At 41.9% G+C, this 15,193-nt stretch overlaps 1 protein-coding gene across 4 annotated transcripts in view; it reads left to right on the plus strand.

The window, feature by feature from the left end:
* The window catches only part of mef2aa (myocyte enhancer factor 2aa), a 76,981-nt gene extending 63,225 nt beyond the window's left edge, over nt 1-13,756 (plus strand). For 2 of the 4 annotated variants that reach the window (XM_083763930.1, XM_083763929.1), the window contains exons 7-11: nt 2,654-2,838; nt 5,694-5,717; nt 7,668-7,788; nt 8,994-9,117; nt 9,791-13,756. In XM_083763930.1, coding sequence (XP_083620056.1) covers nt 2,654-2,838; nt 5,694-5,717; nt 7,668-7,788; nt 8,994-9,117; nt 9,791-10,154 — 818 coding nt within the window. In that variant the 3' untranslated portion in view covers nt 10,155-13,756. The remainder of the gene's footprint in view (nt 1-2,653; nt 2,839-5,693; nt 5,718-7,667; nt 7,789-8,993; nt 9,118-9,790) is intronic. The other 2 variants (XM_083763932.1, XM_083763931.1) reach the window with 1 other exon arrangement.
* Nucleotides 13,757-15,193: the final 1,437 nt, after the last annotated feature.

Genomic DNA, 15,193 nt, shown 5'->3' on the forward strand with positions numbered 1-15,193 from the left:
CTCACGTCACAGCTAAAATACTGAATAGCCTGATTGTAATCAGAAAGCTGTGCGGCTGCTTCTGCTAGAGTGCGGTACGTCTTCCTCGCTCGTCTGACACCTGCCATATGGCCTCAACTGTCACCCATGCCCACACATAGAAATGTACTGTTGCTGTCATCTCTGGCGTGTACGGTGTACTGTATGTAAAGAGAACAGGCTAACTGGCAAGGCCAGACATGGCACATCTTAGCTAAACCATGCTACAGAATTGAATTAAAATAAATAAAATACATCATTCCCACTGAATGAATAATCTTGGATGCCTTTAATGCAATGTGCTATTTTTAGGGTCTTGGACATTTACTGGGCTAATTCTGTAAATGTTGTGTTTTTCAGCAGCCGTGTCTGCCATGTGATCAAAGCTACTGCTGAGGGCGATAGTGGCTTGCGTATACTGTTGATTCAGCTGTGAGATACTATTGTAGGCCTCATAACTGTTTATTTGACTGTGCATTGTTGGGGCTCTTATCTGTAGTTAGAGGGGTTATTGTTCCATTATGTTCATAAGCGAGGCTCTACTCTTTTTGCAGACAGCTTGTGTTTCACTGGGACACATGGAACACAATGGAGGAGTCAGCTACTTGTTGAAGTGTCACTGATCTGTTGATGGAATGCTAGATAGCATTGATCCCCCTCCCCAACAGCTCATTTTCATCATTTCAACACATTTTACTGCCTGTAATTTCAATGTTCAAACTAGCTGGAATCTAAGGTTCACCGTGTTTATTTTGATTACTTACTTACCATTATTTCATTATTACAGTACTTCAATGTTTCGTAACTTGCGCTTGTTTCCACAGACATGCAGTAGTTCGGTTTTGTACATGACACGTGTACACATGTACATTACATTTCGGGAAATTGGAAAATAAAATGTTTGTGTTTTAACAAAACAGGAAGCGTTCAAATGACTCGAGATTGTCCAAACTGCATTCAGCTATGGAGATGACAGGTAGAAATTATTTGTGTAAACAATGGACAATTATTTTCTTTTTTTAATCACAGAATGAGATCAAGAATAATAATCGGTTCCAGAATCCCTATATTACCAGTAAGACGCCTGTGGGCGAGAAGCGACCTCGCCCCAAAACGGCGAGGTCGCGTGCACTGGCCATATATGGAGCATGTCTTGAGTGTACAGGGTTTGATGAGGTCAGATCAACATATGGAATGTCAGAACAGGTCAGCTCCATATATGGAGATCTAAGGGCGGCAGCAGGGGCAATGTCTTGAGTGTACAGGGTTTGATGAGGTTTGGGTCTCTAGAGAACTCTAGTTTTCGCCGGCTGCCGGGCACGGCTGCACAAATAACTTTGGGCAGGCCCGTCTAGAGTTTAAATGGACAGGTATCAGTCAAAAGGGAGACATCGAAGAGGAAGGATCAACATATGGAATGTCAGAACAGGTTCTGACATATATCCATACAGTATACTAATATTGATGACATCAGGGATCTCCATATATGGGCTTAATTGCGACAGCAGGTCGCATTTACTATGACACGTGATGTCACGAGACCTGGGCACCATCTATGGGGGCTTTCCCCATGTATGGGGATTTTGAGTTACACTGACTGACTGATGGGAAATGCACAATTCCATAGTTAACTGCGACCTTGCAACTGACTAATAGTGTAAAACAATTGTGTAAAAAGTCAATTTAATGGACAATAAAGTTTTCTTTATCTTTAAATATAGACACAGTACAGGATGTCCCAATTAACTGGATAAACTATATCTGTTCATACACAGATATGAACCAGATAAATTACTCATAAACGGTGTAAAAATACTACCATGTTATTGTGGTATCCGTTTAATGTGAATGGGCCAATATTTCAGTAGCATAAAGACATGGAGAGGGTAACCCACATTCTTTGCCAATTCCATAATGATTTCAACTTAGACAGAGCACTGTATTTATTAACCACTTTCACTATAGGTGAATTAATTGTATTATTCGATTGCAAAGCACTGTAAATGCAAAGTACCGTAAAATATGGCTAAAGTGGTTGAAACTAATGAAACCGTCAGTGATGCTAGTACGTACTGTCATTTACAGTGTTCTAGTGATGGTTTGGGAGTGAGTGTGGAGGTGTGGGCTTCCTAGAATAGACAAGGGTCTGACTCAGGCTCATAGGAAACAAGAAAACCAGCTACATATAGGCCTATAACTGTAGGTGTGAATAATGAAGCCAGAACACCTTTGACCAGCAGCCTGTTCGCTGTTGTTTCTGCCTAAAAGAAGGGCCAATATAGCAACAGCATTTTTACTCAGCTGGAATAGTTCAAAGTATTTCTTAAAGCAGTCACAGTACATTTGGTATGCGAATTGCTCCATATCCCAAGATGGAAAAAAGAAGACTTTGATGTAATCATTCACAGTGAAAATGAAAGGCTCATCAATTTTAAAATGGACATTTTATTTTCGCAAATGTGCAAGATAATTATCCAAGTCTATTAAAACTTTCCCAGAGGGTTGGAAACACTTAACGTTGCGTGCCACAACAAGCTAGAAAGAAATGGGAGGTTTGGCTTGATGACTGTGAGTGTTGTCAGTCACAGTCCATAGTTTTAGTGATGTGTTTGTGTTTCTGTGTGTGTCTCTGCAGGGAATGGCTATGTCAACCCCAGGGGCTCTCCGGCCCTCCTTGGCACACCCAGCGGGAACGGCCTGGGCAAGGTCATGCCCAACAAGTCTCCACCACCCCCTGGAGGGAACATGGGGATGGGCGGCCGCAAGCCGGACCTGAGGGTTGTTATCCCTCCATCCAGCAAAGGGATGATGCCCCCACTGGTGAGTAAAGGAGCACACCGGTACACATCAGCGCACCAGCGAAGAGACCTCTTAAGTACCTTTTGCCCCGAGGTATAGAGCAGAGTTTGGCTGTATAATCTCCAGATCTCTCCCACATTTGTGCAACGAGGAATGTTTTGGCAGTATTATGCCCACACAAGTTCCTGATGTTATCTCAACGATGTGGCATGCCACCTCCGTTAAGGTTGGCAGGGAGTACAGTAGCAGCCCTCTGCGCCTAAGGATACAGAAATCTCTGAGGTCCTTGTATGTTTGTGTGTGCCGTGTGGGACTCATTTGCACTATATGCAGCCCTTATTTGCTCCTATCAGCAATGAGCTGCGTTCTTCTCATGCTACATTCCTCTGTGATCACCTCCATGAGACTGAGCGGACCGAGCCAAGAACCTGCGGCCCAGGTGCCTTCACTCTCACTCCATTATTCATATCGAAATGAGAGGCCCTCTCTAATTATAATAATTAAGGTGCAGAGAGCTCTGACCACATTGAGCACCTGAGGCAATGCTAGGCTCTCGTAGACATAAATCACTGTGGCAAAAGAATACTGTAGTTTGGGGGGGTATTCTCCGAGATTGGCCAACAAATTTAGTCTCTCTAAAGTGCACGTACGTAGTTGGTGCTGTCATCAACAGGAGCCGCTCCAGGAAAACGATTGTTTGGTAAACATACCTGGGGTTACCGCGGGTGCTTCCTAGCGCCGCTGAGCCTCCGCTAGCCTGCAGCAAGGTGTAAACACAAGCCCGCATTACCATGCTGGCATGTGGAAGTGGCTGGGCGCGCGTTGGCTGAGATGGCGGCGCGACGGAAGTCTGAAGCCTAATTTATACTTTGTCTCGCGGCAGTGTTGCTCGCCGGAGAAGGAAAAAAAAAGATTTTCAAGATAGCAACGCGACACGTCACGACCAGTGTGCAACAAAGGACAAATTAGGCTTTAAACGTGTCAGGGTGCCGAGAAGGAGGCGGAGAGGGGCAGGGTCTGCACTGTCAGAACTAACCAAGCATTCCAGATGGGTAGCGAAGGCTGCAGAGGGGCTAGGCAGTGGCAGGTCTGCAGACAGCCTGTCATTAGGCCATAATGGTATTAAATTAATCACATCTCACTGTGACAGAGTGGGGATGAAGACTTAATCAGGGGCCCAGGGTGTGAGCCAGATAATATCTTGTCGCCCTTGTCGTGTCTTCCTGCCGCTATTGATTGAGTGTGGGTATTAAGACGGCCCTGGCCTAGGCACAGGCTGTCCCACGGCACAGGAAAGATGGAAAATGGGCTTCCAGTTTCCCTGCAGCAGAGCAGCGCTGTGGAGTATGTAAGCAGCAGACGGTGGAAATGTTGAGAACTATGCAGTCAGCATTCGTACCGATGAACAAAGTTTACCGGCGGCCTAGTTTCCACTGGTTAAGAAGAGCTTCTTGCAGTGACACTTTCAGACTTGTGTGGAACATGTTATTACCAATAGGCAGGGGGGGGGGGAAACTGACATGGCCATAGTAGTGTGGGAGGTTAAGCACGTTTTTTAATCAGAGGTTGTGTGTTCCACATCGAGACGTCATGGCTTTCCCCATTCGGCAATTGGCACTAATACACTGTATAATTCTGTGTCAGTTTAGGATCCATTTGGTTATTTTCGTACACTCTCTGAGTTACAAATGATAAACATTGAGGATTTCACTGTGTAGTGGACTAATACTTCACTATATTGAGCTGACTTCAGTGACGCTTGTTCCTCCCGTTGTGTTTTAAGGGTCCATTGGTAAATGCATCCCAAAAGTGCACGCTGCTCAAACGATATCTCAAACTGAACGCACTTTGTTAGCACTATGTCTGTGTTGTAATATTTTTGACTGTCACATTATAGGCCAATATAGAATATACATTAATTTGGCACTAACGAATTAGACAAAGGGGTTTTTAAAGATGATTATAAGGGACATGTTGTACTGTAAATGTATAGTGTATGTATGGTGAATGGTGCATTTATTCACCATAGAGCATGAGACCTGTTTTCAATGGAGGGCTGGGGTGCCAATTAGGAAAGAGAGCAAAAAACTAAAGTATATTTAACAATTACAATTCACTCATCATTGTGCCAGTTTAACCACTTACAGTACAACCTGCCTTCCCTATTTTGGGAATAATGTCATTATTGTCAAACATTGTAAAAAAAAACTGTAACTGTAATTACATTTCCAAAATTCTATAAAATTGCAAAAATAGCCTATATACAAGCATAAACAAACATACATTTTAAGCCATTTCACAATAGCCGGGTCGCAGCTAGAGGCTATGGCTATGTAGTTGTCCTTGGCATGGAAGAGTTTGGGAACCCCTGTGAATCGTCTTTTAAAATAAAATAATAATAATAATAATAAAAACATTTGTGTGGTTTTCGCCTATTTTTTATGGAGGGACAGACAGTAGGCTGACAGGAAATGGGGAGAGAGATGGGGGAAGACGAACCCGCGGCACACTGCCAGACTGGATTACCAGCCAAGGTGCCTGGACTGTTGTCCAGGCATGTTATACATTTTAAAACAAACAAACAAGCAAATCTAAGAAGTTCCATAAATACAAAAAATAATAATTAAGAAGCAGTGAAAATAGCTGATCTGCAAGCTCACAAAGCGACGTGAAGCAACACGTTGTGAACTTGTAGATCTGCTATTTTCCACAATAGTTTGGTTCTCGGCCCGGGCAAACGTCTAATCTCTCTTTTGGGTCTCGACCTGAAAAGTGTGGGAACCACTGCTCTTGACCACGGAGCGGCTGACTACAGCTCTGCCTCTCTGCCTCGTTTCTATAACTCTGCCTCTCTTCTTTTCTTCTGTCGAGGGCAGTCGGAGGAGGAGGAAATGGAATTGGTGAGTTTCGAGAGAATGCCTGGGCGAAGAGCTATTGCGTGTTACTGTACATGCTTCTGGTAGATCGCACCGTACATGCTAGCTAGAGCGAAGGAAGGCTTGGGACCGAGATTGGCTCTCACAGGGTTGCCAGTAATAACAAATAGAGAAATGTCGGGGTTAAGCTAAGTTTGTCACTGCATGTTTTGGGTTTGGCCTGCGAAAATTGCCTCAGCCTGTTTAATTGGCTCATCCATTCCTAACACGTCCACGTTAGTCATATTACTGTGTGTGTGTGTGTGTGTGTGTGTGTGTGTGTGTGTGTGTGTGTGTGTGTGTGTGTGTGTGTGTGTGTGTGTGTGTGTGTGTGTGTGTGTGTGTGTGTGTGTGTGTGTGTGTGTGTGTGTGTGTGTGTGTGTGTGTGTGTGTGTGTGTGTGTGTGTGTGTGTGTGTGTGTGTGAGTAAGAGAGAGTGGGAAAGACAGGGGAGAGGTGATGTGTGCTTGTGTGGGTGGGTTTTCAACATACAACGCATTATTATTGTATTGTATTCACATACGAGGAAATACAACAACAACATTTTGAAATGCACAGGCGGTTGACTAAAGTGATAGATCATTATTGTTTTATGTTTTATTTTCCATGAGAAGTTACAAAAAAAATAAAAAATATAGATATGACTTCATTTTTAATGATGTCATCGTGTGAGAAACTTGCGTTTGGTGAAGTCATCTGGCTGGAGTGTTGAAACAATGTAAGGAAGCCATCAAATAGATCCTAGTTGAGTCCTGCAGCAGCTGCACACATGGTTGCTACATCATACATTCAAACTGAAGACAAAGGGATCTGGATTTGTCATATTGTTGTAAACTAATAAATGTGTCTGATTTTAATGAGTGTGTGCGTGTGTGTGTGTGTGTGTGTGTGTGTGTGTGTGTGTGTGTGTGTGTGTGTGTGTGTGTGTGTGTGTGTGTATTTCTGGCTTAGTGCTTTATAGTCTTGTTGCATGACTTCACCGTACTGTATGTGTGTATGTGGGGGCAGGCAGGCAGCATGCTGGCCACTATACACCAAACACTCAGGTTTTATTCTCTTGGCAACATTGTTGCGCAAGTTGAACATACTGTACATGCTCTGCATCAAACGTTCTACAGCTTTCGGGGCTTTGAAGTAGAAAACTATTTATTTTTAGATATTGTGTACATCTCAGTCACTCCCTATACACACGCACTTTTGCTCACTTTTAGAATGCTCCTGCACTCCTCGCCCACCTGTCCGGCATTATCCCCGTAATTAGTAGCATTGTTTTAATATGATCAAGTAAAACTGTTTTGGTATTCAGTCCCTTGTTTGCTACAAGTACTGAACACACCGATGTTTATAGGCGACGTTGTTGTGTTGTAGAAAACACTGGGACTTTTAATGTGGTTGCCAAACATCTAAGTGTTTGAACTTCATAGGCGATTTGAAAGATTTTGTTACATTTCATTGAAATAACAGTCCCTCTTGCCTCTGCTACTTTGGTATATCACATCTCTTTATATATGTTGTAAGCGTACGTCAACTACTTTTCTTACAGTGATCTCTGAATTTAATGTTCTAGTAAAATACCATGATTGTTTTCAAGATTACATCTGCTGTCGTAATTTGATCGTTTTTTTGTTTTGTTTTTCATCAGCATTTTTGCCTTTCATTGCCAGTTCTTTGTCAAACCAAAATCAAAACTGAGTGGTTTAGTAATGCAGTTGGAATGGTTGAAGCTACACCGCCACCTTGTGGCTAAAGTGATAATTGCACAGTTATTTCACTATTAGGCCAATGGCCCAGTATTCAAAACAAACTGGGTATCCTAAAAGTAAGGAAAGATTTTTACCTTTGGATGGTGAAGTTTAAAATATTTTTCAATTTTGTCCTTAAATTGCTTCGTCCTAGGCTGATGATGTGAGGTGTTGTGCTTTTCTCTTTTTGGCAGAACACCCAGCGGATAAGCAGTTCCCAGTCACTGGCCACCCCAGTCGTGTCTGTCACCACCCCAAGCTTACCCCCCCAAGGATTGATGTACTCAGGCATGCCCACTGCCTACAACCCCGCTGGTGAGTACGGTGCACCTGCAAATCTGTCTCAACTCCGGCCTGTTATTTGCAAACTGTCGGCTCTCGATCTTTTCCTCTGGTGACTCAGGTCGATTGGGAGTCTGACCGTGTGACTCTTGGTAGTTCTACCTAACAAGAGTTTTCGATTTCTGCCCGAACTCAATGATTAATTGGCACACAATTGTCAGACGATCAATGATTACATTTCAGGGTTTTTTGTCTTAACTGCCCTGTGCAACAAACGTTCCACAGGGCAGATATGACAAATAACTTAATGACTTTTTCCCCCCTTATAACATGATCATCATGTACTATGATTATACTATGAGGAAGATCTTTTTCAAAAAAGTGTACAGAAAGTGTTCAAATTTAGCTTATTATGTATACCTGATTTTCACCACCCAGGTGAACTTAAGCCTCGCCCACAGCTGTTGTATGGTAAATGGTGCATTTATATAGCGCCTTTATCCAAGGGATTGTGCATTACATTCACCCATTCAAACACACATTCATACACCGATGGCGTCGGAAACCATGCAAGGCACAAACCAGCACATCAGGAGCAATTAGTGGTTCAGTGTCTTGCTCAAGGACACTTCAACACTAACTCTGGGGGAGCCCGGGTTCGAGCTGGCAACCTTGCAGTTACCATCCAGCCAATCTATCCCTGAGCCACCTCCGCCTCTGTATGCATGATACTGGGGCATGGTAATTGGGGGGGGGGGGGGGTGTATTAGGGGAGGGGATCATTCACTAACAGCCTTTTGACTCAAAGGCTTTCAGGAAGAAACCAAAAATACACAGGGAAGACACATTTGAATATTATAACCACACCTTGTGGTCTATTAGAGTAATGTTAACTCCATAGACACATACAAAACAGAAAAAGTACAAAAATCATGGCACTCCATCTTTAAATATATAAAGAAATTACATATTTAATAACTTTAGACTTATATACATACATATAAATACATTAATAGTGGAAATATCTGATCTACAATACCTCACAACACATTGCACTGTAACAATTAAGGCGTGAGCTTATAGATCTGCTATTTCCCCTATATTGGAAAATGTTTCCACATGGACCCCGGTCGCGGGTGCATTCTCAGTGGGCGATTGTTTGGTGTTGTAACCTGGATTGGGAGTGCAGTGCTCATTCTCACTGCTGCGTCTGCTGCGTGGTTGTCTTTCTTTTCCAGAGTACTCCCTGAGCAACGCAGAGCTCTCTTCCCTGCAGGGCTTCAGCTCTCCTGGGCTCTCTCTAGGATCCATGTCGGCATGGCAACAGCATCAACTGGGCCAGGCAGCCCTAAGTTCTTTGGTGTGAGTAACACGCTGCCAAACAAAAGCACACAACCCTCATGAGTCAATAATACGCACACCTCTAGAGCTCGTCTTATTACTTTGCACTCACTGTTTCAGAGTGGCTTCTTTTTTTTTTACTCACATTTTTATCCCCCGATTTTTGCAACCCATTTTTTCCACCCAGTGTCAGTTATCTAATGTAATCCTGGGCGCTACACTCCCTCTGCCAACCTGTCCTGGGGAGAGCAACGGACTGACCTCATGCTTCATTCTATGCATAAGGAGTCCAAGCTGCTTCTTTTCACCTGACAGGGGGGTGGAAGGAACACGGCCAGTTGGAGGCAGTATAGAGATCAGGATTACACTGCATGTTTTTTGTGAGGGTACCTACCCTAGCAGACACGGGGAGAACATGCAAACACCACACAGAAAGGCCCTTTTGCCAACCCCACCTAGGGTAGGGACACTGATGACGCGAATGAGAGAACACGCCCCCAGCACTCATAGCATCCCCAGCGGGAATTGAACCCAGGACCTTCTAGCTGTGGGGCGACGGCGCTACCGACTTGCGCCACCGTGCCCCAATCGCATGGCTACATTTTCTAATCACCACTTAGAAACAGTGGTCCTTTGTAATTGTCAGTATCATCTATGCGTGGACATTAACTTTCCCTACTGTTGTTCTGCACAGGGGTGGCGGTCACCTACCTCAGGGCTCCAACCTCTCCATCAACACCAGCCACAACATAAATATCAAGTCCGAGCCCATCTCGCCACCACGGGAGCGTGTCACCCCCTCTGGCTTCCCACAGCAGCAGCAGCAACAACAACAGCAGCAGCAGCAGCAGCAGCAGCACGTGTCCAGTCGGCAGGACCTGGGGCGGTCACCCGTGGACAGCCTCAGCTCCTCCTGTAGCTCGTACGATGGCAGCGACCGTGAGGACCACCGGCCAGACTTCCACTCCCCGCTGGGGCTGGGCAGACCCCCTGCTGGCTCAGAGGACAGGGAGAGCCCCTCTGTCAAGCGCATGCGCATGGACACGTGGGTGACATAGAGAGAGAGAGCCCCGGTCAAAGCCTCCAGTCACCAGCCTGTCGTCGGGAGTGTGGGAGGGAGTGAGTAGACATGGAGAGAAAACAAGAGAGGAAGCGTCCTTAGAACTATCGTTATGATGCTATTATTTAACTCTGTTTCATTTTGTACGACCGAGTGGCAAACGTAATAGGAAGTGTCAGGACACGTCAGGATTATATAAAGTAAAGTTTTCACAAACTGATACAGTAAGGAAAGAAAAAAGTAAAAACTCAAGTAGCTGGACTGAACTATATGCAGAAGCAATGCTGTCAGGTACTTGGTGCAAATCAGATGATGTTTGCAGGAGTATGATGTTCAATGGAAATAGTTAATAAACATTAGGCTATAGATTATTGTAGTCACTGGTCTAGTCGGACACTTAATTGTAGTTGCTGTTTTTGCTGTTGTGGTTGCAAGTTACAAACAATCAGAGAAAGTTGTGTTGCTTTCTGGCTGAGGATCCCTACTTATGATGTTCGCTGCAAGAACTCACTTTTCAAATTGTGCTGTAACCATACAGGTGATTTATCTCAACAAATCTCTAATAATTTATTAAATGAATATGCCCAGAGATACAGAGAACACAGGGATACTTAGCATTATACAGGAGTTACAGTCTTGATCATAAACATTTTGCAACAGTAGAAGCTACTTTGCTTTATAAATTAAACAATCTTGTTGGAGGTTGAGAAAAAAAAAGATAGGAAAAAATGTATTGCAATAATACCATAACATTGATTTTATAATTTAAAGAATATGATATCTAATGTGCAATTAAGACAATGAGAAGCTGTCCAGTTGAACTGGTGAGTAAATCAAGATGTTCATGGTGTGCAACAATTCATCAGATAATATAAGCCAAAGCTGTTTTCTTTTGTGCTGTTTTGTACAGTATAGCTATGGTTTCTTAGCGGTTATCTCAAATGCATCTTTTTCCGTCATAGTTTTATTATTATTATTATTATTATTATTATGCTTTACCACAAATAATGTAAAGTCATGTAAAACCAGAATCATATCTAAAGCCATGAACACTTGCTGTTCTGTTTGTATAATTGAACATTTGAGCCAAACGTTTTCTTTTGTTGTGTAAATAGCGACTTTAATATATTATCACCTAGGTGTGTGTGTACATAACGTATGTATTGTACTCTCACCGGTTTCAAGAAAAGTATATTTTTGTGGATTACAGCCAAGTTTACAAGGATAGACCCTTAAAAAGTAGATAATTCACTGGTCATTGCTACTTAGCTAATTTTACTGTAATCTATTCTAATTTGCATCATCAATATTATGGTCCATGTTATATTTTTATTTGTTTTCGGGTTTTTTTTTTATTCCAGACAGTACGTTTGGGTAATTTCCCTTTAATAGTGGTGATTGTTTGTCCTCAAGAAAACTGTAACAATGCTTAGGTTGAAGTTCCACTATTATTAATTTTGTGAAGGAAAACCACAAGGCTAGGGAAAAAGGGTCTCTTCCCACCTATTGTGTTTGCTAAAACTTGCAGCTGCTGAATACACTGCCAACATTGAAATCCCAAGGTCCCACCTCCACATTGAAGAATAGCACATTGCTATAATATGTAGCTCAGCTGAGAGACATGCCATCTCACAAGCCATTTCCACAGTTCTTTTATTGGTTTAGGGAAAGCAGTAATCCTACTATATTGAGTCCTCTGAATTGTTCATGCCTGTGTTCTAAAGTTGTAAATACCGCAATTTAATGCAAATATCAGTCATGATTATACACAAAACTCACATTTTGAGTTAAATGGCTCCAGATATTATATATTATATCCATGTCCCATTACTAGTATAAGAAGGAATCTTAGGAGCCTGATAAGAAACCTGAGGTCATTGATGTACCATAGAGGCAGGGTATAATGAGACAGGGGCCAGGCTACTGCATTCATTTGCATGGCAGACCATGCAGAGACATTTAAGGCTAATTTTTACATCGTTGACGATGCTTTTTTTCTGTTGAAAGTATGTCATTCCTGTCGAGTGACATGGTCGTGCAACGAAATATAAATGAGCCTCTAAGTGTCTGTTATGGGGGATGGGGCTCTGATCTTGTATTCTATATTCCATCCTCATGGAATCAAAGAATTCAGCAGCAAAATCACAAAAGAACAATGCAATGCCATTGACTTGATATCACTGCTGGATTGCACACATTTTTATGAGAAGTTTGCTATATGAGAGGAGTATCACTATGCATTCTCCATGCCCTATCTTGTGTGTCTCTGATGCCAGAGCTTGTTTTCTAAGCCCCTTCATTGACATCCATAACAGTTGACAATATAAGCCTATAATGATCTATGCAGTTACTGTAAACTCATATTGTACTTCGCCCAAATGCCACCCTCACAAAGTCACAGGTCCAGAGTAAGATGTCATTGAGGGTCACATTTAATTCACAGAGCACTTGAAAGATGATGCAGATGAGGGAAGTAGACTGTTAACCTCTTACACAGTCAAATATTCAGTGTTCATTTATCGTGGAGGGTGTGGTCCATTTGGTTTATCTTGAAACATCTGCTCTACCAATGCACCGGGCCTGTCCCTGAGCTGAGAGGTATGCAAAAGACTCTGGCTTACATGCTACACTCTCTGGGTTAAGGTAACACCGTAGACTTGACTGTGTATCCTAAGTGCCACAGCCAGTGGATGCTGGATTGCAAGTTGCACAGCCTATTAAATTTAAACAAAAAAAACGATAACAACAAATCATTTGGATATATTGAGGCACTCTCATTTTCACATTTAGTGGTCAACAGAAATGTCTTGAGAACATTGCGAGAACATGACAAATTATGGTTGTATCTTGCATAACTTATTCCAAATCAACACAGCAACATTTGTTTTTGTTTTTCCTTGGACGAAAGAGCAATAATACATGATGACAAAAACGATCTGTTTTAACAGCTTCACCTCACAATTGTGCACACACTTTAGCACTTAATGACATATCAGGGAATTTTTGTAGTTTCTCGATTTATATGCACAGTTAGGAAATGCCTTATCCCAAAGAAAAACTACACCACTATTTTCACTCAGTTAAAAAAATAAAGGAAAAAACATTACAAGGCAATGCAGAGATCAAGCAAACTCAACCTGTCCTGCCTCTCCTCTGGCAACATTCACACAAGAAAGTGTATAGGGAATGCAACGTGATACACATGCTCATTTTGGTTTATGTATAATGTCCAAAAAAAAGTGCACAACTGATGAATGTGAAAGGAAAGGGTATTCAACAAAACTTTGTAGAGAACTTTCTTCACTTTGCTGTGCAAGAGTACACTGCTTTGCTTCATGGCTTTTATAAAACAGAACTATATGTGTTTGGTAATAAATGTTTGTTGTTGATAGATCACATAGCTTAAGAAGCTGTTTTCGGTTTGAGCGCTCGGACCGTTTGGCGGCACAAGCTGGACTTTGTTGCCAAGATTGAAATTAACTGTTTAAAAAAAAAGTTAAGTTAATCTGCATTTTATTTCCCTTGAATGTGTTGTTTTATCTTCATCGTACAATAAATATTCTAGTGAACTTTTTATTAAACAATTAACATACTATGCTAGATATTGTTGTACAAAATTTGTATTCTACATTCACAAAAGTACAAATATTGGCTTTTAATGTGTAATTTAGGTTATCTTGCTTATTCTGTATAAATTGAAGTGAACAACTCTTATGTAGAATTTGTCCTCCTGTGAAGTCCTAAACAACAGAGACTGTCAACTTTATTAAACACCTCAATGTATGCTCAATCTGAACTCAATGTCCCTTTATGTTAGTATTAGGACAAAAAGTGATCGACTTTCATCAATCGCATAGGCCTAGGCTACATATAGGCCTATTGGGAGATATTGAGCACACTGAACAAGCTTAAACAATAATTTATGCATGATATCATGATTATTTTGTCCAATATCTTAAATGTAGTGTAAGTGATGTATCAAAACAAATACATATTAACTTAAAAATATATATCACTTACACACACTACTTTTAAATCAGAATTGCATCAGTTTTCTAATGATGTGAGGCAGTGCAATTGTAATTTGAACCAGGTTATTTTAGTGAAGAACAGAGCAAGCCACCATAGTCTGCATAATTATGAAAGAGTGACAGGATTTGTTGTAGCAACTATAATAACAGTTTTAAATGGTTGACCATAAAGTCAGGAAATGTAGCCGAAGAGAGAATAGGCCTATGCATTTTCACATAATAGCCACAACAAATAGATCTCTTTGGCCACAAGGGGGCATTGTAATACAATAATTGATATATGCCAATAAAGCTCCTTTGAATTGAATTGATTACTGTTGGATGACGACCCGCTCCGACCTTAGCTAGCCTGCAGGTAGCCTGCAGGTAAGCCTGCAGGTATATCATTCTAAAAGAACGTGAAGAAGTCAAGTCGTCCAAGTTGTGTAGGCCACTAGGCCTACTGTAAAAAATAACGTGAATGTCAAAGGGCAAGTCCAAGTTGGTAAGTAGGCTAAGTACAGTTCATGGTAGCGAATGAAGCTAGTTTACTGTAGAAACTTGATCCATACAATCATTCTGTGTTTTGGATTGTACATCCAAGTTAATACTCCCCACAAACGTCACATTATGGGTGCATGAACAATTTGGCACATTAACAAAACTAAAGAATGTTTTATGTGAACGATCGTGTGATTGCTGCATTTTAAAACGATAGGTTAACTGTTTAACAGCTATTAACAATAGGCGGCCTGTATACCTGTTCAGATTTAACCATTTAGTCCTACAATTCCCAAGTAGACCGGTGCCGTGTCATTAGTGGGCAGTCCCCTGTAAGCCTAGCCTACCCCTTGGTAAACCATTTTGACTTCGCACACTTGGAAGAATATAAAACTGCAGAATGCAAACATGGCTTTTGGATCAAGCCGACAATCTCAATCTTTCATGAGCCTATTCAGTCTGATAGCTTGCATGTGCATCAGTCGGTTAGCAGTCCCTCAGTGCATGTTCCTGGCATCCTGCTCTA

The sequence above is a fragment of the Protomyctophum parallelum genome, assembly GCF_964188405.1.
Source record: "Protomyctophum parallelum genome assembly, chromosome: 4".
Taxonomy (NCBI): Eukaryota; Metazoa; Chordata; class Actinopteri; order Myctophiformes; family Myctophidae; genus Protomyctophum; species Protomyctophum parallelum.